The sequence below is a fragment of the Rhopilema esculentum genome, chromosome 19 (assembly GCF_057945365.1).
Source record: "Rhopilema esculentum isolate cy_ngs chromosome 19, ASM5794536v1, whole genome shotgun sequence".
Taxonomy (NCBI): domain Eukaryota; kingdom Metazoa; phylum Cnidaria; class Scyphozoa; order Rhizostomeae; family Rhizostomatidae; genus Rhopilema; species Rhopilema esculentum.
The window spans coordinates 825,461-850,146 of record NC_142833.1 but is presented as its reverse complement, the minus strand read 5'-3'; the positions used below and the strand labels follow the sequence as shown (position 1 = coordinate 850,146).

The window sequence follows — 24,686 nt, the reverse complement described above, 5'->3', positions numbered from 1 at the left end:
ATCTTTCTATGAGCTCTCTTCGGCAATTCCTGGAATTCATTCTTCAAAATTTTTCAAAAGGCCCTGTCACCAACCTAGAACCAGTGAGAAATATTACTCCCAATACTGAGAAAGATCTTCATAATTCTACATCGCATTCAACCTAGGGTAGAACAATTCTTATCAGATTCACAAGCAGCATATCGACCGAGTCGCAGTACTTCAGATATAGTGTGGGCATACAAATGGATCAGTGCAAAGACACAAAAATCACAAATTAGAGTTTACATCACTAGCATAGATATGAGTAGCGCTTTTGATACAATCCGACGTGAACAGCTTGTTGATATTGTAAAGAAATTCCTCGACGAAGACGAAGTAAGAATGATTCAGTTGTTGTTAAGCAATACACCTCTAGATGTAAGAATAAACAACGCCGAGACAGAGCCCTTCAGTAGCAATATGGGCTCTCCACAAGGTAATGCAATCAGCAGTGTACTGTTTAACATTTATTTTGAGGAATCACTCCGAAAAGTAAGGAATTTTAGACATGAGATTAACAGTAAAGATGATGAAGAAAGTGGTAACTGGTCTCCAACATTTTTACCTCAGGAAGCTTTACTGTGATATTGCATCTGTTATATCACCTGAAATTGTGACTGGTAATGCTGCATGACCGGATCTGCTTGTCGTGGATGGAATCAACAATTTGTTTATAGTCGAACTAACAGTAGGCCACGAATCTAACACAGTGGCAAATGCAACAAGGAAAGCAAAGAAATATGAACATCTTTTTAGTGATAGTGACCTGAAGCGTTCGCATCGAAAAATCTGTTTTGTGAATCTTGTGATGACTGCAATCAGAGGGAATTTTTCAAAATGCTGAAAGATTTAAATATTGACAACACAGCCGCAACGTACATTTCTACAAAACTAACAGAAAATTGTATACACTCGTTTTATTATATTTTTTGTAGGAGAACGAAAGAATGGATGGAGCCGGATCTAATGAACTTCTAAGTTGAACCTTACCCTACCTTTTGTTAATTATTCTAAAGCATCTTTGCGAATGCAGGCAGACCAGGCCTACAATGTAGTGAGTAGTCTGACTGTGTTAATATTTTTTTTGTAACTTGAATTAGAATATCCTTTATCCCATCTTTTAAAGTAGTATGTGATTTAGATTGCTATCATCATGAAAAGTTTCCATTATTATCGAACTGTCGTCCATAAATACTATCAATTTACAAAAGATCGATTTATATCAATGGGCTTTCCCTTATATAAACGTTTTCTATCTAACTGCAGATTGGTTAAAAGGTAGAATTATTTTGGTTTTAAACTGTAATTGATTTTCATGGTTCCCGAAAATTCAACCCTTTTGGTGTTGCTGGGGCTACAGTGTTATGAATCGCGTGAAAAGATATATAAACCTCATAAAAAATTCAATGGAATAAGAAAGGAAGCAAATTGAATTTTTATTTCTGCAGGTGATCAGATTTGATGCAGAGACGGGTGCCATGCAGCACTTACCTTAATAGTGCACTTCAATTTGTCAAAATCACTCAGCAAGTCAGAAATTTGTAGTGAAAACATGGCCTTTGTTCACTACTGTAGGCTGCTTGGAGTCTTTGCCTTTGGCCTCACGGTCTATGGATACATGCTACGTTTACCATGTAAGACATTAGCTGATTTTTCTATTTTCCACAAGGGAAGACGACTTAGTGATAACGTGTTAAAAAAAGACAAAGGACTAGATGAGAGTCAGTGCATGATGAAATGCGTTGAGCATCGAAAATGTCGCTCTTACAATTTGAATGTTAAGGAAAAGCTTTGTGAACTGAACAGTAAAGCACACGCTGACAATGGGACAGTGCTTGCTGAAGAAACAGATTGGATCTATAAGTCTACTGACTATAGTAATCGATTGGTAGGTATGCTCTAACTTCTCATTCACACTGTACATCTATTTCATTATAACAAAACTATAAACTTTGTCCAGCGTCGATATTCTTGAGGAGTTTTTCTTTTAAGCCCAAAAATATTCTTAGTCTCTTAGAAGTAGAGTTTTCTTATTTCTTTCAAGTTTCATATAGTTCCGGGGAACAGCGCTGGCCCTCGAACAGGAGTCACCTTTTTTGAAAAGCGTGTTGTGAATATCGCAAAACAAGCCACTGCTGATGAGATGCGAGATGAGACTGAGCAATATCATAGTTGAGCAATATATATCGACAGCAAAAACCTGCTATTCCGCTATCGGAGAGCATTTAATAAAAACCCCAGACTGTGCAAAAAACTTTAATGGCGCCATTTTTCAGATTATTGGCAAAGCCCGATCGTCGTTCCATCTAGCAGTTTTGGAATCTATCTACGTGAAGATGAAAAAGCCACATTTTTGTTGACAGAAGGAGTTTTTTCACCGTAGAACTCCATTGGTAACATTCTCAATAGACAAAGCGGCACTTTTTGGGCAACCTCACTCAACATTCATATGCTCGCACCTCTGATTAGCCAATTTCGATCCAACTGGGTATTATGGTATATATATTTCCTAGCGTAGAGTTTTCGACCCATGTTCTGACGTTCTATACTCGAAAGAGTGTCAGACGAAAAGCTTTAGAAACATTTTTCAAAATGTTTGCTTTTTTCAAAGCACTTTTAATATCTTTTAAAACTTGGCGATTCTGAGCTTGACTACCCTTACAAACAATGTGAGTCCGAAGAGAAGTAAATTCGTCAACAGTGCAATCAAATACATCCTTATTCGAGCAAATGAATCTCTGCGTCTTGCGTACTAAGATCAGAATTTACCAGCTTTGTAATGCCCCATGTTTGCTTAAACCACAGCATTTCTAAGTTACATTTCACTGTTGAAATGTAAGCCATTGCATGGGTAACATGAAAGATGGATAAAATAGCCCCTGCTCATTAGATCTCAAACCTTGTGACATAAAGCAGCTCAAGCCAAGCACTAATTTTAACAGTTTTACAGAAAAGGAAGTTTATTTTGTAGCTCAATTTATGAGTGAAAAAATGCTGACCCTGTTTTCTTACATCTGATAATACCGTAATTTTAAACTATTCTGCTCTGAGTGTCACAAATACCTTTAATACCCGTTGCACAATAGCTTTATGTTTAAACTTTTTTTACTAATCTTACTTTGCTGCAGGTAGGTTAGGTTATACCAGAGCTGCTGCAGGTAGGGAAAAAAAAGAGAGCGTTTTGATATTAAATGGCTTCTATGCTTAATAGTAGCTACTTAAATAGCTTATATTATGTTCGACCAAGTCCTTTTGCACAAAAACTATCGTAAAAGTATCAATCTAAAGATATCTATCTGTAATCACTGAAAATATGAATAAAATTCGCATTTTATCTACTATTACTAAGCATGCTAACTATCGTTGATCCGTTGAAACACAAAAAAATCGTTCATTAAATGCCTTATTCCCAAAGATATCAGCATTTTCGTGAAATGAATTTTTTTAACACTGTCACTAGCCTTCTTGCTTCAAACAAAAGCTCAGCTGTGCCACCTTGCTCTTTGCCTCCCTGAGCTTGATGGACAGGCCACAAATAACTAGATTAATGCTAACCTTCTTTCCTTCCAAACGTGGTCGTTGAAAATAAATACTAAAGTTTGGGAAAATTAAAGTATGATTGTCACGTAATCTTTCGCATAATAATCTCTTTAGGTCGGTGACACCTGCATGGAGCTGCAGCCTTGCAATGACGGTGTCCTATGCAAAGATACCTGTAACCCTCCATTTTATGAGTGCAAAGTATGCGATGAAAACCATACAGGACTGCACTGTGATACACCTATAGGTATGAGCTTCGAAAATCCATTCCATTACTTCATTTGCAAATATGTTTGCTGGAGGTTACTTGCAAAATAAATGCTAGCCTTCTCAATGATGAACAACATTCATATTTTAGGGAAGGAACATTTAGAGAAATCAATGATTTAAAATCTCTCATTCTTACCAAACTTTTGACTTATTGAAATACATTCTGAAGCCAAAAAGAGGCATCTTGAAGTGAATATTACCACTATGAGAAACATCGTTAAACGTTCTGACTAGACTACAGATTAAATAGAACTTTCTTAATGGAAATTAGCTATGCAAATTTGAAACATTTATGCAATAAAAAAATAACAACAAACATTTTTAAGCAATAAATGTTTTTAATAATTTGCTATTATTCATTTTCAAGTAAATAACCCTAATTATTTTAGATCCCAACAAATGCGCCGAAAATCCATGCAAAAATGGCGGAGTATGCATCGACTTGTTTGCATCATATGAATGCAACTGCCAGAGCGGTTACACTGGAAAAGACTGCGAATTAGGTATGCGAAAATGGGAAAATTTTCGATTAAAGCAATCTATAAAATTGTACAAAAGAAATTTGGATAGACAGACGAAGAATTAGCTTGGGCAATATCGTTCATATCGTGGAGAATTGCAAGATGTTAGATCAAAAATATTAGATAACTCTTAAAATGGGTCATCAAAAATGAAACTTTTATTTGCTACACTTGTCACCAAATTTATTTTGAGCCTGCGCTAACCCAACTATATCCCAGTTGATTCAAGAATCGATTCGAGCTTGCGTGAAGATACGTGAAGCCAGAACATAAAAACTCACTCACAAGAAACTGCAGGCTTTTTTAAGTTTATGTACCAAATTATAAAAAAATTGGCGAGCCTGAAATTTTCTCAGTTTCTCATAACTCCTCATTTTGAATAGAGCTTCTGAAGTAAAGTAATTGCGAGGAGCAATTTTCTGCTAGAAATATAGCTTTTAAGTTATTGAGCACTGTCCTGTACGAATTATTCAATTCCTACTAATTTATTTATGGTTCTCCATATTAATAACATTAATAAGTAAGAAACATTAATAAACAAGAAGATAAATACTACGAAATAAGAATGGTCGTTTATAGTTAGTTTTTGATACTTCTCTTAAAGGTGGCAAGGGAAAGTGCCTGTTTGGCATCAGGTTCAAGTTGGTTCCAAAGCTTAGGTCTACGAAAAGAAATAGCTCTCTGCCCATTGTTTGTTTTCCGTAAGTGTAGCGAAAGATCGGTATCGGTATTTTTCAGTTTTCTCACAATTCGAGTCGAATTTTTTTCAAACAGGTTGGAAAGGTACTCTGGGACGAACCCATTTAACGACTTGTACATTATTGTGGCTGTTTCGCTTCTAATAATGTCATCTTTAGGTGGCCTACCCAAACTGCGAATCAGTGGCATATCAGGCGCATCAACTCTGCTTTTAACTACTTTTCTAGCTGCTCGATTTTGCAGCTTTTGCAAGGATTGCAGTTTATTCACCCCACAGCACTCCCATACCAAACAGCAGAGCCGAAAATGGGGCTCGACGATACCCCGATACATTTTACTCAACGTGTCTTGAGGTATAAAATTTCTGGAATATTTAAAAAATCCGATTGCCCGAGAAACTTTGGGACGGAGACTGTTGACGTGTTCTGCCCAATTTAAGCTGCTATCGACACCCAGATACTTTGTTTGGTCAACATTTTCAACTTGAGAGTCACCAATAGCCCTCTTTCTTCAATAAGCTTTTGTATTTAGGGCGTAATACATGGCGCAGGTTGATTGCTAATCTTTTGTTATCCTAATTGGTGCATGTATACTTAGTAAACCGTCGAATATCTCTTGAAAATTATAGGTCATTAGATTTAGTGATTCAGGGAGCTGAGAAAGCACAAGCTTCCCAATCATCTATTTTTTTAATTTTCTTTATCTCATATAAAAAGTTACAATGATGAATTACTAACTAACGAAATTACTATACTACGAAGACGATACCAGGAGGAACAAAATATCATGACTACCCCCTGGCTTTGGATCTTTTGATTTTGCAAAATAAAATGAAAAATAATTACAAGTTACGAGAAATTACAAGAAAGAAGAATCACAAGCTTTTGTTTCTTATTCAAAACGTTTGGAGGCGTGGATATAAGCTAGCGTTGCTTTAAGAATTTTCGCATTTGATTCGGGCTTTCGAATTTTTGCGAACTGTATTTATTTCTTGTAGGGTATCTAAGAATTTTGCTTTAACGTAATTTTTCAAAATTTGGGTTTCTTGATTTTTAGAACTGATCCTTCACACATTCAATTTCGGAATGGCATATAACATATAGTGAGCTACTATACCCGACTGTAAGACCCTAGATCTAAATATATACTTTGGCTTATTTGTCGAGAAATGGTCTATAAGCGTCGTGTTTATGTTGATAACATGTTAAATTTGTGACAATTTCTGCAAGGTTTTGAAGGAATTTTGATACCAAAATTGGTTTAAGGCGTCAAATCTCGTCGAAAGAATGATCAAAACAATCTTCCAGGTATCAAATGCTTTACAATGATCAAGAGCACGGCATGTTACCAATTTTCAAGTTTGCTCTTAGCAGCTGAGCTAAAGTAACTTTCTGCTAGAAAGGAGGGTTAATGAAATATTATTCTCTTCAGCCACACCCTGCGAAGAAGGACAAAGAATCATGCTAAGAAACAACTTCTTTTGTGTTAAGAGTAAGTATCAACATTTAGTGTTTACTTTTATGTTAGTCTGCGCCTTGGTTTAAAGAACAGGGAAGAGTTGCAACTCTAAAGTTAGATAGGCTCTTGAGGTTGCCTGATGACCATATCAAGCGTGAAACTCAAAGTTAAAACCCAGAAAACCATCCAATTTTATAAACAAAAGAAAGAGAATAGCCTTAAGGACGAATATGACCCTAAAGAATTGATACAAAGTAAAATTTATAAAGTGTTTTCGATTGCATAAAGACGCACGAAAGTAACCTTTATATACTATGATTTAGTGGAATTAATCGGTAAAGTTTAAAATGCTATTACTCACATGTTTACACTTTTTCATGACTGCCAGATGAACACAAACGATATAATGAAGCAAAATGTCTAGAGCTTTAAGGAAAGACAACTCGAGATAAATAGTTACCTTTTCTTACCTTTCTTTATTATCTTTAGACGCTGCAAAAAACAAACCAACTAGCCAATCAAGTGAACTAGCCACTGGAGCATCGGCAAAAGCTGTTGATGGATCAAGAAGGTCTAGTTATAACGAGGGTTCTTGCACACACACAATTACTGAAATGAAACCATGGTGGCAAGTTGACTTGGAACAAAAATATGGTATTCTTGGTGTTAACATCACAAACAGATCCGATTGCTGCAAGGACAGACTCAGAAATTTCAAAGTGACTGTCGATTCAGCTCAGTATGTAACTTGAATCTTTTTGAAAAATTGACTTTAAGATAGCAGGGAATAGCGAAGAAAACATAGCATACTTTTGTCTAACGCTCGTCAGAGTGTACACTGTGTAATATTGAAAATAGAAAAGATCTGCAGTATCATGATCACAACTTGGTCTGACTTGCGTAGCCTTTCTACCCCAGCTGGAGGTGACAGCTTCGCAATTTCTATATCCGCTCCCATTGACGTCGTTCACTAAATTTTAGTCAGGATTCATAATGTTATAATATTAACTTATTGTGAACAGGAGTTGGATCTGTTTACATCAAAACAAAGGATCCCGACTTGTGAAGACAGAAAGAGTTAATTTTCTCTCTTGGACTCTTCAATTAGGTGAGAGTTTTGCGGTCGCTGATTGGTAGAAACAAGATAGCCAATCAAACGCGTCTTTCTTTCTCTCACGTTACTTTCGATCCACACCTGGATACAAAGTTTCAGTATACTTTCAGTCATTTTCTGACGTTTGTTCACAGAAGAGTGTCGGACGAAAAGTGCTTTAGTATGCTATGTTTCCGGTATTTCGTACAATCTATATTTTTTATGAAATTTACAGCTGCAATTAAATGTTTAGAGAAGGTAAGCAAAATTTATATCCGATGGTAGAGCGAAAGTATGCCTTGTTTGCGCTATTTCGTGATATCTTCAAATTTGTGGTCCTTTGTCCTGAAATGTAGAAAGTAGAATAAAGCAAAAATCTTACTTTTTCGCTCTCTATCTTTAATTTTCCTTTATGATGGCAAAACCTTGGAGTTACCAATATTCTTTAATAGCTTCTAATACCAGACTTACTGCTTACTGCTCTATACACACATTTTTTGATTTATATCATAATTTTTTTGGAATTCATATCATATTATCTATGGACTGAAGATTTTTATGATATTGGTTTTGATTATGATAAAAATGCTAATTATTTTGAACTTTAACAAACTTCCGATCTGAGCAAATAATATTTTATTGTTAAGGTGCTATCACGTAGCGGGAAGTTTAGCAGATGTTATACAAACCACATTGTACTGCGAAAGAATTCTGGAAGGCCAATTGGTAAAAATACAGCTCGAGGATGTAGGTACCTTGACACTTTGTGAGGTGGAAGTAATTGCTGTTCTGCAATTCATATAGCAGCAATATCTTGATAACTAGTATCTTACATTTGGAGGTATGAATATCTTTCTCTACTTCTTTATGCTATATAGGATTTTATGGATTCTTATGTGAACAATTTTTTTGCGGTACAGAATTTGAAAATGGCTTTGAAAAAAGCAAACATTTTACAACATACTTAAAGCTTTTTCGTCTGACACTCCTCAGAGCATAAAACGTCAGAATAGGTCTCGAAAAAACACGTTTGAAAAATATATACCCAGTTGTGGATCGAAATAGGCCAATCAGAAAAACGCAAGCACAAGACCGGTATAGTTGACCAATCAGTGCCGCGAGCCTAAAGAAAAATTACCAATGGAGTCCAAGAGAGAAAACGAACTCCTTTTGTCTACACAATGGCGGCTTTTTCGTTTTTATGTAGATTGACTCCAAAACTGCTAGATGGAAGGACGACCGGGCTCTGCCAATTATCCGAAACATGTCGTCATTATAGAGTTTTGCACAATCTGGGTTGTCTAAAAGATGTTGACCAATGGCAGAATCACTTGTTTTAACAGTGTTTCTAGACCTACAAGATCGAGGAGGCTGTTCTCTTTGAGGGGCAGTTTTGTTTCGTATGTTGGAAGGAACATGCTGTTTTATCCTATCCCCCAATCTTTGGGTTGTGCGCCCTACGTAGCCAGAATCACACTGGCACGTAAATTCATAAATGACGGAACTTTTTTGTTTGGTAGGGACGCAATCCTTTTGAATGGATGGAAGGGCTCTCCTAGTGCTGTAAACAATCCGAGGATTGACAGCAAAGAAACAATTGGTTATGGCTTGCCTAATCTGACTCTCGAATCGCAAGGAAGTGTTACCAATCCATGGTAGTTTCAAATAAACTGGGCGCACAACCTACGTAGGGCGCACAACCCAAAGATTGGGGGATAGGATAAAACAGCATGTTCCTTCCAACATACGAAACAAAACTGCCCCTCAAAGAGAACAGCCTCCTCGATCTTGTAGGTCTAGAAACACTGTTAAAACAAGTGATTCTGCCATTGGTCAACATCTTTTAGACAACCCAGATTGTGCAAAACTCTATAATGACGACATGTTTCGGATAATTGGCAGAGCCCGGTCGTCCTTCCATCTAGCAGTTTTGGAGTCAATCTACATAAAAACGAAAAAGCCGCCATTGTGTAGACAAAAGGAGTTCGTTTTCTCTCTTGGACTCCATTGGTAATTTTTCTTTAGGCTCGCGGCACTGATTGGTCAACTATACCGGTCTTGTGCTTGCGTTTTTCTGATTGGCCTATTTCGATCCACAACTGGGTATATATTTTTCAAACGTGTTTTTTCGAGACCTATTCTGACGTTTTATGCTCTGAGGAGTGTCAGACGAAAAAGCTTTAAGTATGTTGTAAAATGTTTGCTTTTTTCAAAGCCATTTTCGGATTCTTATGTCTATATCATTGTGCTCAGGAGGACATAGAACATCAACAATTCAGCTCGCCGTTCAATGGGCAAGGAGAGAGAGCGGGGGGAGGCTACTTCTTCAAAAATTTACAAAAGAATCGTTTATGTAATTCCTCTGCAAGAGGGTAGAAATCTATTGCGTGTTATCTTAGCTTCAAAAGTATCTTTTCCAGTGCGCATTCGAGCCTCTTGAATCTCTTCGGGGATAGCTAGTCAATGAATACTAATGTAAGAGTTTTTTAAGAACAGCTGTTGTGCACCAGATCGAACGAACCATTGTAGGGTATAATTTAAATATTTGGCAAACACTTTATTTCCGCTGTTAATTATCTATGTTTCTTTTGGTTGTAGTTCTTACGTGTTTTTAGCTGATTGGTTGTTATTAATAGTTGTAAAATGCTTGTATCTATAAATACGCTGTAGTAGTTTTAAGAATGAGGCTTTTTGGGAGAAGCATCTTGCTGTTCGTTCAAAGTACTGACAAAAGAAGTCGTTGTCTCTCTGTTCCTCTCTGCCACAAGTCGAGTTGAAAAGGGCCGTGAGTTATTTTATATATACTTGGTTGCACTGTAGTTAAAGTGTAGTATAACATATTGGTGACCACGACGTGACGGGTCGAGAATACTTATTGGCGTGCTGAAAAAAAAAACCGATAAACTTGCGTTTTACATTTTGGTGTCGAATATAGGTTTTATTGCATTTTTCATTGGCCGTTTTGACGTAGTCGCTGCATTTGCTCGGGTTTGATGCTTTTCATATGTTTTTGTATATAGTTTTCTTTTTCTTATTTCACTTGCCGTTTTGACGTATTCACTGGAATTGTTCGGGGTTGATGTTCTGGGTATGGTTTTTATTTCTTGTTTCTTTGGAAATTTTGACGTCTTCGCCGCATTGGTTATCTTGTATCGTTTTTATTATTACGTCGGATTTCCGTTAAAAGTGAAGATTGAACTGAACTTTCGAGAAGCAATTTCAGAATGCTGATATACTTATATGATATTGTCTAAAGATTGTTCAAGACAGACTTTAATTCCGCTCGTTTTCTTCTTGATAACTCGAAAACAAAATCCGTGGTTGCACTCATTTCGGCAAAACTTTGGAAATATTGTGAAATTGTTTAGTTATTCACGTAGTTAAAATGGAAGCAACGGTAGAAGAATTACAAAACCGTGTGTCTGCTATGCAGGCAGCCCTGGAGGGAAACGCCCAGTCGGGACTTTTTAAACAACCGCCTTTCAGTGGATTCCAAAATGAAGACGTAAATGAATGGGTTGTAAAATTTAATCGACTTGCCAGGTTCTATGGTTGGGGCAATGCAAAAAAATTAAGTGCACTTCCATTGCTGCTTAATGGCCCAGCTTTGGCATGGTTTCAGACGCTCTCAGACGAAACTGCAGGAACTTTCGATAGCTTAATTGAAGCTTTAATTGCAAGATTTGGCAACCAAAACATCCAGTTTTTGATACGGCAAGAACTTTATGCCCGAAAACAGCTCGAACATGAGCCTCTAGTAACCTACACTGAAGACATCATAAAAAAGTGTCAACGACTGAATCTAAATGAGTTAGAAATGATGAACATTTTCATAAACGGCCTAAGCGCAGAACTAAAGAACCATGTTGTTTTAAACCAGCCAAAAACTTTCACAGAGGCAGAAAACCTTGCCCGCCTCCGTGACGCCGTTTCAAAGTCTTTCGGCCCAACCGTCCCGCAAACCATTTCGCAAGACCAGCGTATTAAAGAACTTGAGGGCCAAGTTAATATATTGCTTGCGTTGGCTAGCAACAAGAGAACCGGCCAGTTAAACGCTTTAGATCAAATTGATTATGGTAACAACTTGGGTGGTGGTACATATGTTGCAAATCAAAGCTCTTTTCAAAGTGACCTCCTGAATCTTAAAACAGAGCTAATTGCTGCAATTGATCAACGTTTTGTGTCTGGCAAACCTCAACCCATGAACAGGCTTCAACAAGGTGTAAGGGAAAGCTATGCAAGGGGGCGTAATTTACGTACCACCGATGGGCAACCTATTTGCAACAACTGCTATCGTGTGGGTCATGTGGCTCGATATTGTAGAAGTAATAATAGTGGTGTTTCTGGTAGAGAAAATGCAGTTCAAAATAATTCTCGCTTTCGGTCAACTCAAAACTTTCAGCAGGACAGATCCGGTACAAATTATTTAAACGAACAAGGGCCTTCTCGTTGGGGGAATTGAAGGAGGCCCAAACGGTTGAAAAGCAAATGAAGCCCCCGTTTTGTGAAAAAGCTGATTCGTCTTTCGAACAATGGGTTAATAAACGAAATCGTTTGACTAGTGCCAAGTTTCAATTAGAAAAACCTCTAAATGACATTGATATCGAGCCAAGAAAGGGAACCTACGCAGTACCGTGCTTACTAAACGGGACATCATCAAGTGACGAATCTTCAATACTTGGAAATGTCTTAATTTGGGGATCAGTTGAAAATGAGCAAGTTAAATTACTCGTAGACACTGGCGCCGCTATTTCCGTAATTAGTGAAAGTTTTTTTAATTCTGCTCTGCGCATGCATTACTCGCTGCAGACGCCGCGTAATGGACTCGAAAGTATTCAAACTGCAAATGGTGCCACTGTTGCTGTGAAAGGTTTTGTGACGTTTCCTCTCACCATTGGTAATGAGCATTATGAATGTCAGGCCTCAGTTGTCTCTGGCCTAGCTTACAATGTTGTGTTAGGTCGTGACTTTCTGCATAAAACCCATGCTGTTATTGATGTTCCTGGCCATATTGTAACATTTAAGAATGATAACACTGTCTCATTTATAACTGGCAATACACCTCCATTGCTTTGCTCTGTCGCAGTTTTTTCTTCATTCGTCATTGAACCTCGTTCTGAAGCTATTATTCCTGTGCAGCTTTTGCAGTCGCACAGTAGTTCTGTCGCAGGCCTCGTCGAAGGTAATGAGAAATTAACCTCTCGTTATCGCCTCCTCCCAGCAGCTTCCATTTCGTGCCCAACTAGTGAAGGAAATGTCTCGTTTCGTTTGTTAAATCCTTCTGATGAACCAGTGCTTCTTCATAAAGGAACAGTCATCGGCACGTTTTCTGAACTTTTGCACACTGACATCGTTCCTTTAAAAAGTAGTGTCTCAGCTATGGATTCTGCTCCACAACATCACAGCCTCCTTTCCGAACTTGAGTCTATTAAGAATGTCGATCTTTCAGAGGCCCAGAATGCAGCTCTCTCACAATTACTTTTATCGTTTAAAGATATTTTCGCCTCATCTAGCCTTGATCTCGGCCATACTTCCATCATCGAACACAAAATTTACACAGGGGATGCTCGGCCTATTAAGTCTTCACCTTATCGAGTCTCTCAATTGCAACGTGAAGAAATTGAAACACAGATTTCAAATATGCTATCTCAAAATGTGATTCAACCTTCTTCGAGCCCTTGGAGCTCTCCTGTAGTTTTAGTAAAGAAGAAAGACGGTACGACGAGATTTTGTGTCGACTATCGAAAATTAAATGCTGTCACTCGCAAAGACAGTTATCCTCTTCCTCGCATTGATGATGCCCTTGACGCTCTTTCTGGATCTCAGTTCTTTACAACGCTCGATCTGCAGTCGGGCTATCACCAAGTTGCCATGCATCCGTCTTCGCGAGAAAAAACTGCCTTCGTTTCACATGCAGGATTGTTCGAATATAATGTAATGAGTTTTGGTTTAACAAACGCTCCACCGACTTTCCAACGACTGATGTCGAGAGTTCTTGCTGGCCTAGAATGGAAGGTTTGTCTCATCTATATAGACGATATTATCGTTTTTTCTTCTACTTTTGAAGAACATTTGCAAAGGCTGTCTCTCGTTTTCGATCGCATACGTCAGGCTAACTTGAAATTGAAACCAAGTAAGTGCCACTTTGCTCGCCATTCTGTGAAATTTCTTGGGTTTATTGTCTCTGCAAATGGTATTTCTGCTGACCCAGACAAGCTTGAAGTTGTAAACTCGTTTCCAGTGCCGTCCAATGTGAAGGATGTACGCAGTTTTCTTGGTCTCTGTAACTATTACAGACGTTTTGTCCATGATTTTGCACGCATAGCTTCACCTATAAATCAGCTAACAAGAAAGGACGTCAAGTTTGTGTGGAGTGCTGAATGTCAACACGCTTTCAACATACTAAAGCAGAGTTTGTGCTCCAATCCTGTTTTAGCTTATCCCGTTTTTAGTGAGCCTTTTCACCTGTATACTGATGCCAGCAACTCGGCTCTTCGGTATATTCTCGGCCAACGAGTTGCGGGTGTGGAGTATGTCGTGGCCTATGGTGGGCGTGAGCTGAATAATGCTGAAAAACGCTATAGCACCACGGAACGTGAAGCTCTTGCTGTAGTGGATGGAATTAAACGGTATCAACCTTATCTTCATGGCCGTAAATTTTTTGTCCATACAGACCACAGTAGCCTCTCATGGCTCATGAATGTGAAGGATCCTACAGGTCGGCTTGCTTGCTGGGCGTTGCAGCTGCAGCAGTACGATTTTGACATTGTTTATCGCCCTGGACCTTCCAACAACAACGCAGATGCGCTTTCACGACGATCTTATTCCTCAACCACTGTTTCTGGTCTTTCTCCGCCTATGGCTTCTATTAGGCACCCATGTCCTGCTCCTCCACAGCTCACCAAATTACAACGCGAAGATCGTGACCTTTTCGCCATTATTGAGTACCTCGAGTGTTCTCTCTTGCCAGATGATAACAATAAAGCGCGTACTCTGCTACTGACTGTCGACTCGTACTATCTGGACGAAAATGGGGTTTTATGTCATTTATGGACACCTAGTAAACGACATGTTCAGTCTTTATGTTCTCAGGTGGTAATTCCTGCAAGCCTTCGCCGAGAGATTCTTATTGCTTGTCACGATGAACCTACTGCTGGTCATTTAAGCGTTTTTAAAACGTATGAGAAAATTCGTTCTCGTTATTATTGGCACGGCATGTATAAAGACGTTGAACATTGGTGTACTTCATGTATTGATTGTTCGATGAAGAAGGTGCCTAGGGGTAAGAAGAAGGCACCCTTGCTGCCTATTCCTGTCGAAGGAGCCTTTGATCGAGTAGCCATGGACGTCTTAGGCCCGTTTCCCGTTACAAACGACGGCAACCGTTATATTGTGGTTTTTTCTGATTATTACACACGGTGGCCTGAAGCTTTTGCTTTGCCTTCTACTGAAGCGTCTATGATTGCTAACTTGCTTGTGGACAAGATTCTCGCTCGCCATGGTGCTCCGAAAACGCTTTTATCAGATCGGGGTTCGAATTTTCTTGCATCTATCGTTACAGAGGTCTGCAAATTGCTCAACACTCGCCAACTTCGGACTACCTCGTATCATCCGCAAACGGACGGACTAGTCGAAAGGTTTAATGGTACCCTTGCGGAAGCGTTGTCGATGTATGTCAGCTCAAATCAGAGGGATTGGGACCGCCACCTGCCATTGGTGCTTTTCGCTTACCGTGTCTCGCCTCACGCTACGACCCACGAATCGCCGTTTTATCTTTTATATGGGCGAGAGCCTCGTCTGCCAATTGATGCGTCTCTTATTTTGCCTTCGACAGCAAAACTCTCGTCCTCCGTTGCAGAACACCGTGCTCGCATTGTCGAAAATCTGGAAAACGCCCATCGCATAGTTAAGACAAATACAGAGTTGACTCAACAGCGCATGAAACACTACTACGATCAGAACAGTGCGCCAGTCTCCTTTGATATCGGATCCAAAGTCTGGGTGTACACCCCAAAAACGAGAAAGGGTCTTTCCAAAAAGTTGGCCCATAACTACCACGGACCATATCGCGTTGTCAAGAAGTTATCGCCCGTTCACTTTCGTTTAAGGACACTCGACAACCGTCCAGTTAGTGTTCCAGTGCACGCAAACCGCATGAAGCTGTACGTCGATCCGTCGGACCGTCCAACCGCTGCTCCTCCGCAATGTGACACGTTCGTTGATCTCAGTGATGTGGATTTACCGCCAGACAGTTTTCTACCAGAACCTAACCCGATAGCAAAGAGTGACTCGTCTGTAGATGAGCCCTCTATCACTCGTCCCGAGGATTACTGTACACCACAGGAGATTTTACCAGTTTGACGCGTTTTCGAGCCGGGAGGCTCGATTTCAAAGGGGGAGGTTGTGTTGTGCACCAGATCGAACGAACCATTGTAGGGTATAATTTAAATATTTGGCAAACACTTTATTTCCGCTGTTAATTATCTATGTTTCTTTTGGTTGTAGTTCTTACGTGTTTTTAGCTGATTGGTTGTTATTAATAGTTGTAAAATGCTTGTATCTATAAATACGCTGTAGTAGTTTTAAGAATGAGGCTTTTTGGGAGAAGCATCTTGCTGTTCGTTCAAAGTACTGACAAAAGAAGTCGTTGTCTCTCTGTTCCTCTCTGCCACAAGTCGAGTTGAAAAGGGCCGTGAGTTATTTTATATATACTTGGTTGCACTGTAGTTAAAGTGTAGTATAACACAGCATTGTCTCACAGAGTTTACCAGTCAAAATATATTCTAACGTCAGCGATATCGATAAAGTAGGATGAGTACCAATCCAATAATTGTTTTCCTACGACCTGATGAGCTTCAGGATGGTTTATACACTTGAAACATATCGTCTGATAGCCGCTTGCTGCTGAATGTGTACCAGAACAACAACAACGTTACTTTTGATCTTTCCAAAAAATTTCCGTTTAGCAAATTTCCCAGAACTAGCAATATGAATCACTTTTTTATAATTCTAGGCTTCATCCTAAGCAAGTCAGTAAAAACCTCCTGGTGCTATCAGTTCTGATTTTCCGTATCATGTCAGAGATTGGACATACGAGCCTTTGCTCACAGTAAATGCTTTTGCCCTGTCGTTTTTGGCTTCAAAAATATGTCCGATTCTTTAGCATTTTGAATTTTTCTTACAAAAATAATGTTATTTTTAAAAGAAATGTTTGTTATAGCTGAACTTGTTTATTTTCCAGCCTGTGTCATTGGCCGCATTCTGAACAAGATGTAGCAGGATATTAGGATCATTTCAAGACAAGTTACACAAAGTTTCCCGCAGCAATGGGGTAAAGGTTGAGAATGAAATTCCAAAGTTTGTCACAAATTTACAGAATCTTGTCTGGTTGATTCGACAGGGGCTCTAATGTTACGCTGGGACAAAAATGATGAAGTGTCACATTTTTCCACCTATTGCCACAAACTGTAGAATAATTAACCAATGTTGCAAATTTTCACGTAGCATGATATTTCCCATGAGACGGTTTGAGTTATCATTTTCATATAATTAAGTTTTCCACTGTAGTTTGAAACTATGCTAGCACTAATTAATCGTCGATACAATTTATCGCATGTTGCATTCATGCACATTTGGTAGTTTTGGTCTACGTGACATTGGTTTTATTCTTGGATTTTAGCTATAAAAACTTTACCCCCGTCTTTGTCGTCATTTAATCTCGTTGAATTCAGCTTTTTGCGGAAAGTTTTTAATCTTCCACATCCAAGCTTGGACTAAGTAAATTTTTGTTTAGGTAAAAGGTTCACTGATAGGCAAGGTTTTTAGCAACAAGGACAAATTTTTTGTGAGATGTAAATATATTTATTTTAAATTGCTCTTATTATTGCAAAAGCTATTAAATAAGGCAATACTTCAATGTTAAATAATGTTGTTCTGTTACTTATATACAGATAAAGGGCACTTTATGCAATCTTTAAAAAATTGCTTATTAGCTGTAGAGTTAGGTGTGGTGCTTCATTTCTACCTCTGCATACGAAAAGTAGGACCTGCAAACTAGAAACAGATTTTAATACCTATTTATAAACAATAGTCTTCTTTACCTTAAAGTGCCACTGAATTGAAAAACTCAAAAAAAATTTTATTGATGTTCTAAGTCAAGTCAATGCTCCTGAACCCGATGGTGAGGTTTGTTTTTCGGAATTGTGAAGTGTTTTGAAGCTACAACGCTTCAAAGTTGCGATTTTCAAGACTTTTTGCGCGAAAATTTGTGCGCAGTCTGTGAGGAATTTCAGGAATGTGTGACGCATTAACGTTTATAAGTCGCGGAAGTGATGCGGGCTTCAGTACTGAAAACTGTATTTCGAGTGCGATAAAAAACCAAAAAACGTGAAGTGGATGGAAATAGTGCAATAATTGTGCTCTAAATATGACTAGCTATCTAACTACAAGACCATGCAAGGTATTTTCTTGTGAAAATTTCGAGCCCATGCAAAGTAAGCAAACTTTTTGCGTGCAGTTTGTAGTAAGTCTTCATGCCGATCATTTATCTTTTGTGAATTATTGAGCGTGTCTAATAAGAATGCTTTTACGAACAGCTTAACTAATTATGAATAAAAGTGAGCAAACTGATCAAGGGAAAAAGTTGATCTATTATAGAACCACACAAATTGCACATTTTTCGGCGCTTTTCCCACTGTCCAACTTGCGTTGCCACTGTCAAAGCATCAGTTATCGCCAGGGCCGTCAAGATGGGATAAATTTCCCCAAGGCCTCGTGGTCAGGGGGCCTCAAAAAGTAAAGAAGTTCATTTTAAATGGAATTTATTAAAAGTAAAAGCAAAATTATGCCTTAAAAAGTAAAACTTTTTAAACGTTTGCAAGAAAAAGAATGAATTAAAGCTAATCTAGAATTCGTGGTTGCAAATACTGTTCGCCTATCCATTTTGGCTTCCAGAACATCTTGGCGTCCCTGGTTAAGCAGTAGCATCATTGTTAGCATCATTTTCATGGTATCGTGATCCAAAATGAAAATTTTGAAAATAACTTGTTTATCTGGAACCTTGTTCTCCAGTCTATAAGTAGCACGGTGGGATATTTTTAAGCGTCTATTCACACCCTATCTCTATCAAGTTCATGCTGGTATCGCGATCTAATGGTTAAATTGTGACAATTACTGCTAGGAGGTTTGAAATCTAGTACTCCAGTCTATAAATAGCACAAGGGAAATTTTTCGGCGTCTATTCGCATCCTATTTTTTCAGCATATCAAACTACTTATCTCTACAAAGTTCCATGTTGATATCGCGATCTAAAAGTTAAATTATGACAATCACTGCTTAGAGGTCTGAGACCTGGTACCCCAGGCTATAAATAGCATAAGGGGTATTTTTCAGCGTCTATTCACACCCTATCTTTTTGGCGTATCAAACTGCCTATCTCTATCAAGTTCCATGCTGGTATCGCGATCTAATGGTTAAATTGTGTCAATTACTGCTAAGAGGTTTGAAATCTAGTACCCCAGTCTATAAATAGCACAAGGGGATATTTTTCAGCGTCTATTCACACCCTATCTTTTTGGCATATCAAACTGCCTATCTCTATCAAGTTTTATGCTTGTATCTTCTTCTGCACAATTTGTAGCTTTTTATCTTCTTACAGCCCTCTATGGCTGAATTGACTTTATAAATCTTAATGCGTCACTCGCCCCAGCCTCTTTTGGCACGACCTACTCGCAAAAGAACACCAAAAACCCCTATTTGTTGGCCCCAAATTAAAAAACTAAACTTTTTTTCAAAATCAGCGATGATTAGTCTTCCAGAATAAACAATAAAAAAAATTTCATTTTTTGCAATTCAATGGCACTTTAAGGCTTTTACTACATTTGATTTCATTTTTCAAGAAGGTGTTCATGTCGACTATTGTGTAAATATACATTCAAACAGCCGAGTGCTTTTAAACAGGAAGAATATCAATATATTCTAATCTTTAAGATAAAAATACCAGTGTAAATCTTCTAGGAAATGACCACCCCCAAGAAAATGCACTTAATCAAAGAATGCTATGATCGGCATAAAAATATCGAGCCAAAGTAAGTGAGAATTATTATGTATGAGTTGTAATTTGTGAGAGAGAGATGACATCATTCGCGTTGCATTTCTAAACTATAGTTTATCTCACACTTTGCAGTCATCAGAACTACCTTTCTCTTCCGCAGTTGCAATTTATCCGATTTGCAATTTTGAAATAAAGAACTAACCCGTTGCTCATCCGTAGCATGTTCTAAATAGACAGGTAATAGAAAATGTTATATTAACCTTTGAGACTTTGCCTAAAGTTTTTTGGGCTTGAAAAATATACATTTTATACTTCTTATACCTATAAGATATTGATATTTATATTTAGAATCTTTAGAATAAGCTAATGACCATGTTTTGAAGAAGTCTTTTCAGTTGTCTTCTCGGCAAAAGGTAATGGCTACGATTGATGGAAAACTGGAAAATCAACCAGTAGCATCGCTTGATCTGCTAGACTATGAGACTCATCAATAGAAAAATTTACAGACGAAGACATACTATAGATGGAAAAGAATTTAGGTGCTATTTCATATGAAGTTAGATCCTGGATAAAAATACGAGTCGTGGTTTCGGCACCTCACCACTGTGTTTCGTGGATTCTATGAGTCGTTTTAGACATGCGATGCACCGAATCGCTTCACGAAAACGTTGTTCAGCGCGTTAGTCCCCTTGCTTTTAGACGAGTCGACGCACTGTATTGCACCTATGACGACTGGACGCACAAGTCGACGACTCGACGCACAAGTCGACGACTCGATGCACAAGTCGACGACTCGACGCACAAGTCGACGACTCGACGCACAAGTCGACGACTCGACGCACTCCCACTATTTTAACCTGTCTTAACGTCGAGGCGTCGACCTCGTTTTGGCGAAGACGAAATTCAACATGGAAGCCCAAAACACAGAAATTTTGAAGAGCTTCCTTCGGACAGCAATACAGTTAGTATTGGATTGAATGGAGCAAGGAATTCACGAGAATCCAGAAGGCTGTGATTTTTTATCTATGTACACACATGAATATTCTATTATATATTTTAGCACAAGTGAATTTATTTGTCTGTAATTATATCCCACCAGAGATTGAGAATAGTTTGCAGATAGCAAGAGAGACATTCGCATCCTCAGGAGATATTGAACAAGAGCAAGTTTTTGAAAAAACTGGAAGTCGAGGTCGCCCTACTTTACCTATTTCCAAGGATTCTTTAGAAGTATATCTAAGTTATGGAGACTCGACTGAGGAAACTACTAGTTTAGGCATTGGTGTTTGCCCTACTACCGCTGGAGGCACCCGGCCTAGGGCCTACGGGGGCAAAACTTGCTGCAGTCTGTTCTGATGCTGCTGCTGATGCGTGCATCGTCGTGACTATTGTACGTGTATCAGTTGAATTCGTGGGCACATTTGATATTGAATCGATACGTTGCAAAGCATTCTGAAGGATGCTTCTAATATTTTCTCCATCTCGTCTTCTTGCTACATTTGGCGGGAATTCACAATGATATGGAAGGTCTCTTCGCCAAAACGAGGTCGACGCCTCGACGCATGAGGTTAAGATAGTGGGAATGCGTCGAGTCGTCGACTTGTGTGCGAGTCGTCGACTTGTGTGTGAGTCGTCGACTTGTGCGACAAGTCATCGACTTGTGCATCGAGTCGTCGACTTGTGCGTCGAGTCGTCGACTTGTGCGTCGAGTCGTCATAGGTGCAATACAGTACGTCGACTCGTCTAAAAGTAAGGGGACTAACGCGCTGAACAATGTTGTCGTGCTGCGATTCGGTGCATCGAATGACTAAAAAGACTCATAGAATCCACGAAACACAATGGTGAGGTGCCAAAACCACGACTCGATATTTTTGTCCAGGATCTAACTTCATAATTTCAGCTACTGATATGATTTTACCGCGAACTTAGGATTGTGTAGGCAAACTCAAGATTTACGGCTATCTTGAAAACATGGAATGTTGGTATGTTGGAATGTGAACAGAAGAAATTTAGCCATTGCATGGCAGTACCTTTCTGTACGATAAGTTCTCATATCGATAAACTCAAATTAAATACAAATGTACTTGTTAGCATGTAGTTATAATTGTTTTAAAAAACACATTCCAACATTGCAGCATTCCAACATTGCAGCATTCCATGTTGTCAAGATAGCCGAAGATTTACCGACGAATTCATGCAGTATTGGCGCTAGCTACGCCCCTGTTAACAGCAACTGAGGCAAAGAACAAATCAACAAGACAAAGGGAAACCCTGTTTGTTAATTGAACATAAAAGTAGCCAAAAGGTGTAATGATAGCAAAAACGCACGGGATAAGTAGATTGTGATCAATTTGTCATTCTTCTTCTCAATGCCAAGATTCTAATTTATCTAGCATGCCACTAACCCTCGTCTTTCAACTTTCAGTAAAATATTCCGAAAAATGATGTAAACTCCCACAACGAAAAGGATTTGAAAATTATTGATACTGAATAGTATTGATATTTGATATCATTGATATTGACTATGCTTTATGGCCATGTGTTTCTTCGTGTTACAGAAACTATCGGTGTGACAGTAAATCATCTTGGCAACCAAATCTTTGATAACGGCGTTGACGTCACATCGAATGACAACATACATTTTTGTGTTAATGCATTTTTCATTCTTTTCCTCAGTTCACTCTAGTTTACGAAAGTTTAATATTGTATAATTGTTAGCACCATTAGCATTGGGATCTTGATGACGTGAAGTCTTCTCCCGCCGTGAACGGTGCAGGTTATTGTATTATTCTGGTTTTAATTGAATAAAGAGCCAATTCTAGATGCAAGAGTGTCTCCTCCTTCATTTTTGCAAAACATTCGAGCTCTTCGAGCGTTTGATTAAAAAGCAGGACGGTCAAAACTGTAAATGCAATGAATTCCATACCCTTCATGTCGACAACGAATTTCTCTAATCTATGCAAGCATATCTTTGTCTAAAATTAAGCAAAACATCCTATAACACGCCACAAAAAGCAAAATACATATGAACTGCAAAGGTTTACCGGTAAACACAAACCACACATCCAGGCACGTAAATAATAAGGGGGGCGTGGGGGGCGTAACGCCCCCCCAAAGTTTGGAAAATCCAGTTACAGTTGGAAAACTTAACGGTTGACTTGGAATTTTTTCTTAGGACCAAACTTGTGAATTTTATATTTTAAGAAGTTTTTTATTTTAAATGTAAAAATTCTAAACATTGAAATTGACAGGCTGAAGCTGACCCAACCACTAATCGTTTTCTATTGTGAAGACCATCTCTACTGGATCCAAATTGCACAATTGCCTCGTTTGCTTTTTTTCTGACGGGAGTTGAAACAAATTACAAACAGGCAAGGTGAATTTCCGGATAAGAAATTTGAGACTTTATAGTTTGGAATAATAATTCCCGTATTGATCAGAAAATATTAGAGTGGGAGTTTTTTAAGAAACTACGAGTAGTTAATTCAATAAAAGATTAATAATCTTTCAGTGCTAAAAATTCTCAACGCTTCTTATAAAAACGAGTTTATGCTAAACTTCCCCTGTTATTTGTTAACGCTCTTGACCCTTATCATAAATTCCTATGACAAAACTGCTGTGAAGCAATAACACATTGCAAAAACTGCAGTAGAAGTATTTAATCAAAGAAGAGTGTTTCATCTTTCGAATAAGGCATATGCACAAGTTTGTTCTCAAATCATCATTTCAATTGTAAAGAATGAAAAGGCATTTGGCCCTCTGAAAATTGTTAGTAGTTTTCTTCGATCAAGAACAAAAATTAAAGGCTCAAGTTCTTGGTGCTTCTATATTGTGAAAAAATGTATTTTAGATAAAATTGATCAATTGATCTGAAAGAATACTACTAATCATTAAGTATATCTAATACTGGTTTTGCTTAAATGTTGCTTAAATCTTACTGTAAGTTTAAATGTCTGTTTCATGTTAATCAAAATTTAGAGATTTAGGCTTTTATGCTTTAGGCTAATTATTGAGTAAAGTTTTGGTAATTATAAAGAAAATAGAACTATGGTGTTCGGGCTATTTACAAATACAATTTGGTAGGTATAGTAGATTTACTGGTCAAATGAAAAATTTCTTACTTAGATTGGAATTTTCATCCTTCCACGCCCCCCCCCCAAAATTAGCAACTTGTTTTCGTCCCTGCACACATCATAACAAAATATAAACTGACAATCAAGCATCAAAAGGTCCATGTATCAGCAATTTAAAATCTTTCATTCAAGAAGACGACGAAGCAAACTTGCATAAATTTAAAGATACCTTTGACGTCATGTAATATAGCTGCTATAAGTGTTTTAATATCGTTTTCTTGCTTCCAAGCTGTCAAAGGTAGGTTTTAGGACAACAAAAAGCTATGCTCAAGATATGACCATACTTCGTGATTCCAGTGCTTTTACTCTAATATCTCTAATATAAGGGGGAAGGTAATAGAAGGGGGGTGTTCATGTCGACGAGTTTTCAATAGAAGGGGTGCTAATAGAGGGGGATGTTCATGTCGGCAATCCTTTTTTGAAATCGAAGTACGTTTTAGAATATGCTCAAAATTTGTCAAAATTTGGTTTTACGTCAAAGTACGTAAAATTTGGTTTTATCTTTGTATGATTACAGTTTTAGAGAAAATTGCAATCATACAAAGATAAATCAAATTTACAGCTTTTAACTTCCAAGTCAAACATCATCGGTTACTTTTGTACGCTTGAGATTTTACAAAAGACTATGAAAAACAACGAATAATGAAAATCCAATGACTTGATTTGTAAAATCTAATAGAAGGGGGGTGCTATTAAGCGACGGGGGGAGGGGGGGGGGGGTAGGGGAAATTCTTTTGAAATTAATTCACGGGGGCCCGTCAATTGGAGACACTAAAGTAATGAGGGACAGCTGGCAACTCTCCTCACTTTTAGTGAAGTTTTGTTCATGCCAGTGTCTAAAACGACAGACCCTCAATAAAATTCCAGTATAAATGAATGGGTTTACATTTCACATGGTT

General features: G+C 38.2%; 2 protein-coding genes across 3 annotated transcripts; both read left to right on the top strand.

Annotated features, from left to right (window-relative positions):
- Positions 1-1,417: 1,417 nt before the first annotated feature.
- Positions 1,418-24,350, top strand: LOC135688064 (uncharacterized). 2 transcript variants are annotated; one of them, XM_065204766.2, is made up of 7 exons: positions 1,418-1,909; positions 3,676-3,808; positions 4,221-4,334; positions 6,483-6,542; positions 6,999-7,248; positions 8,250-8,349; positions 16,844-24,350. In XM_065204766.2, exons 1-7 carry the CDS (start codon positions 1,574-1,576, stop codon positions 16,865-16,867), a joined length of 1,017 nt encoding a protein of 338 aa, XP_065060838.2. In that variant the 5' UTR covers positions 1,418-1,573; the 3' UTR covers positions 16,868-24,350. The 2 variants fall into 2 exon arrangements, with proteins under 2 accessions (XP_065060838.2, XP_065060837.2); XM_065204765.2 differs by having other exon boundaries at positions 1,420-1,909; positions 8,250-8,443; positions 16,844-24,348.
- Positions 9,851-12,064, top strand: LOC148957904 (uncharacterized). Its single transcript, XM_089113875.1, has one exon. It carries the CDS (start codon positions 10,988-10,990, stop codon positions 12,062-12,064), a length of 1,077 nt encoding a protein of 358 aa, XP_088970001.1. The 5' UTR covers positions 9,851-10,987.
- Positions 24,351-24,686: the final 336 nt, after the last annotated feature.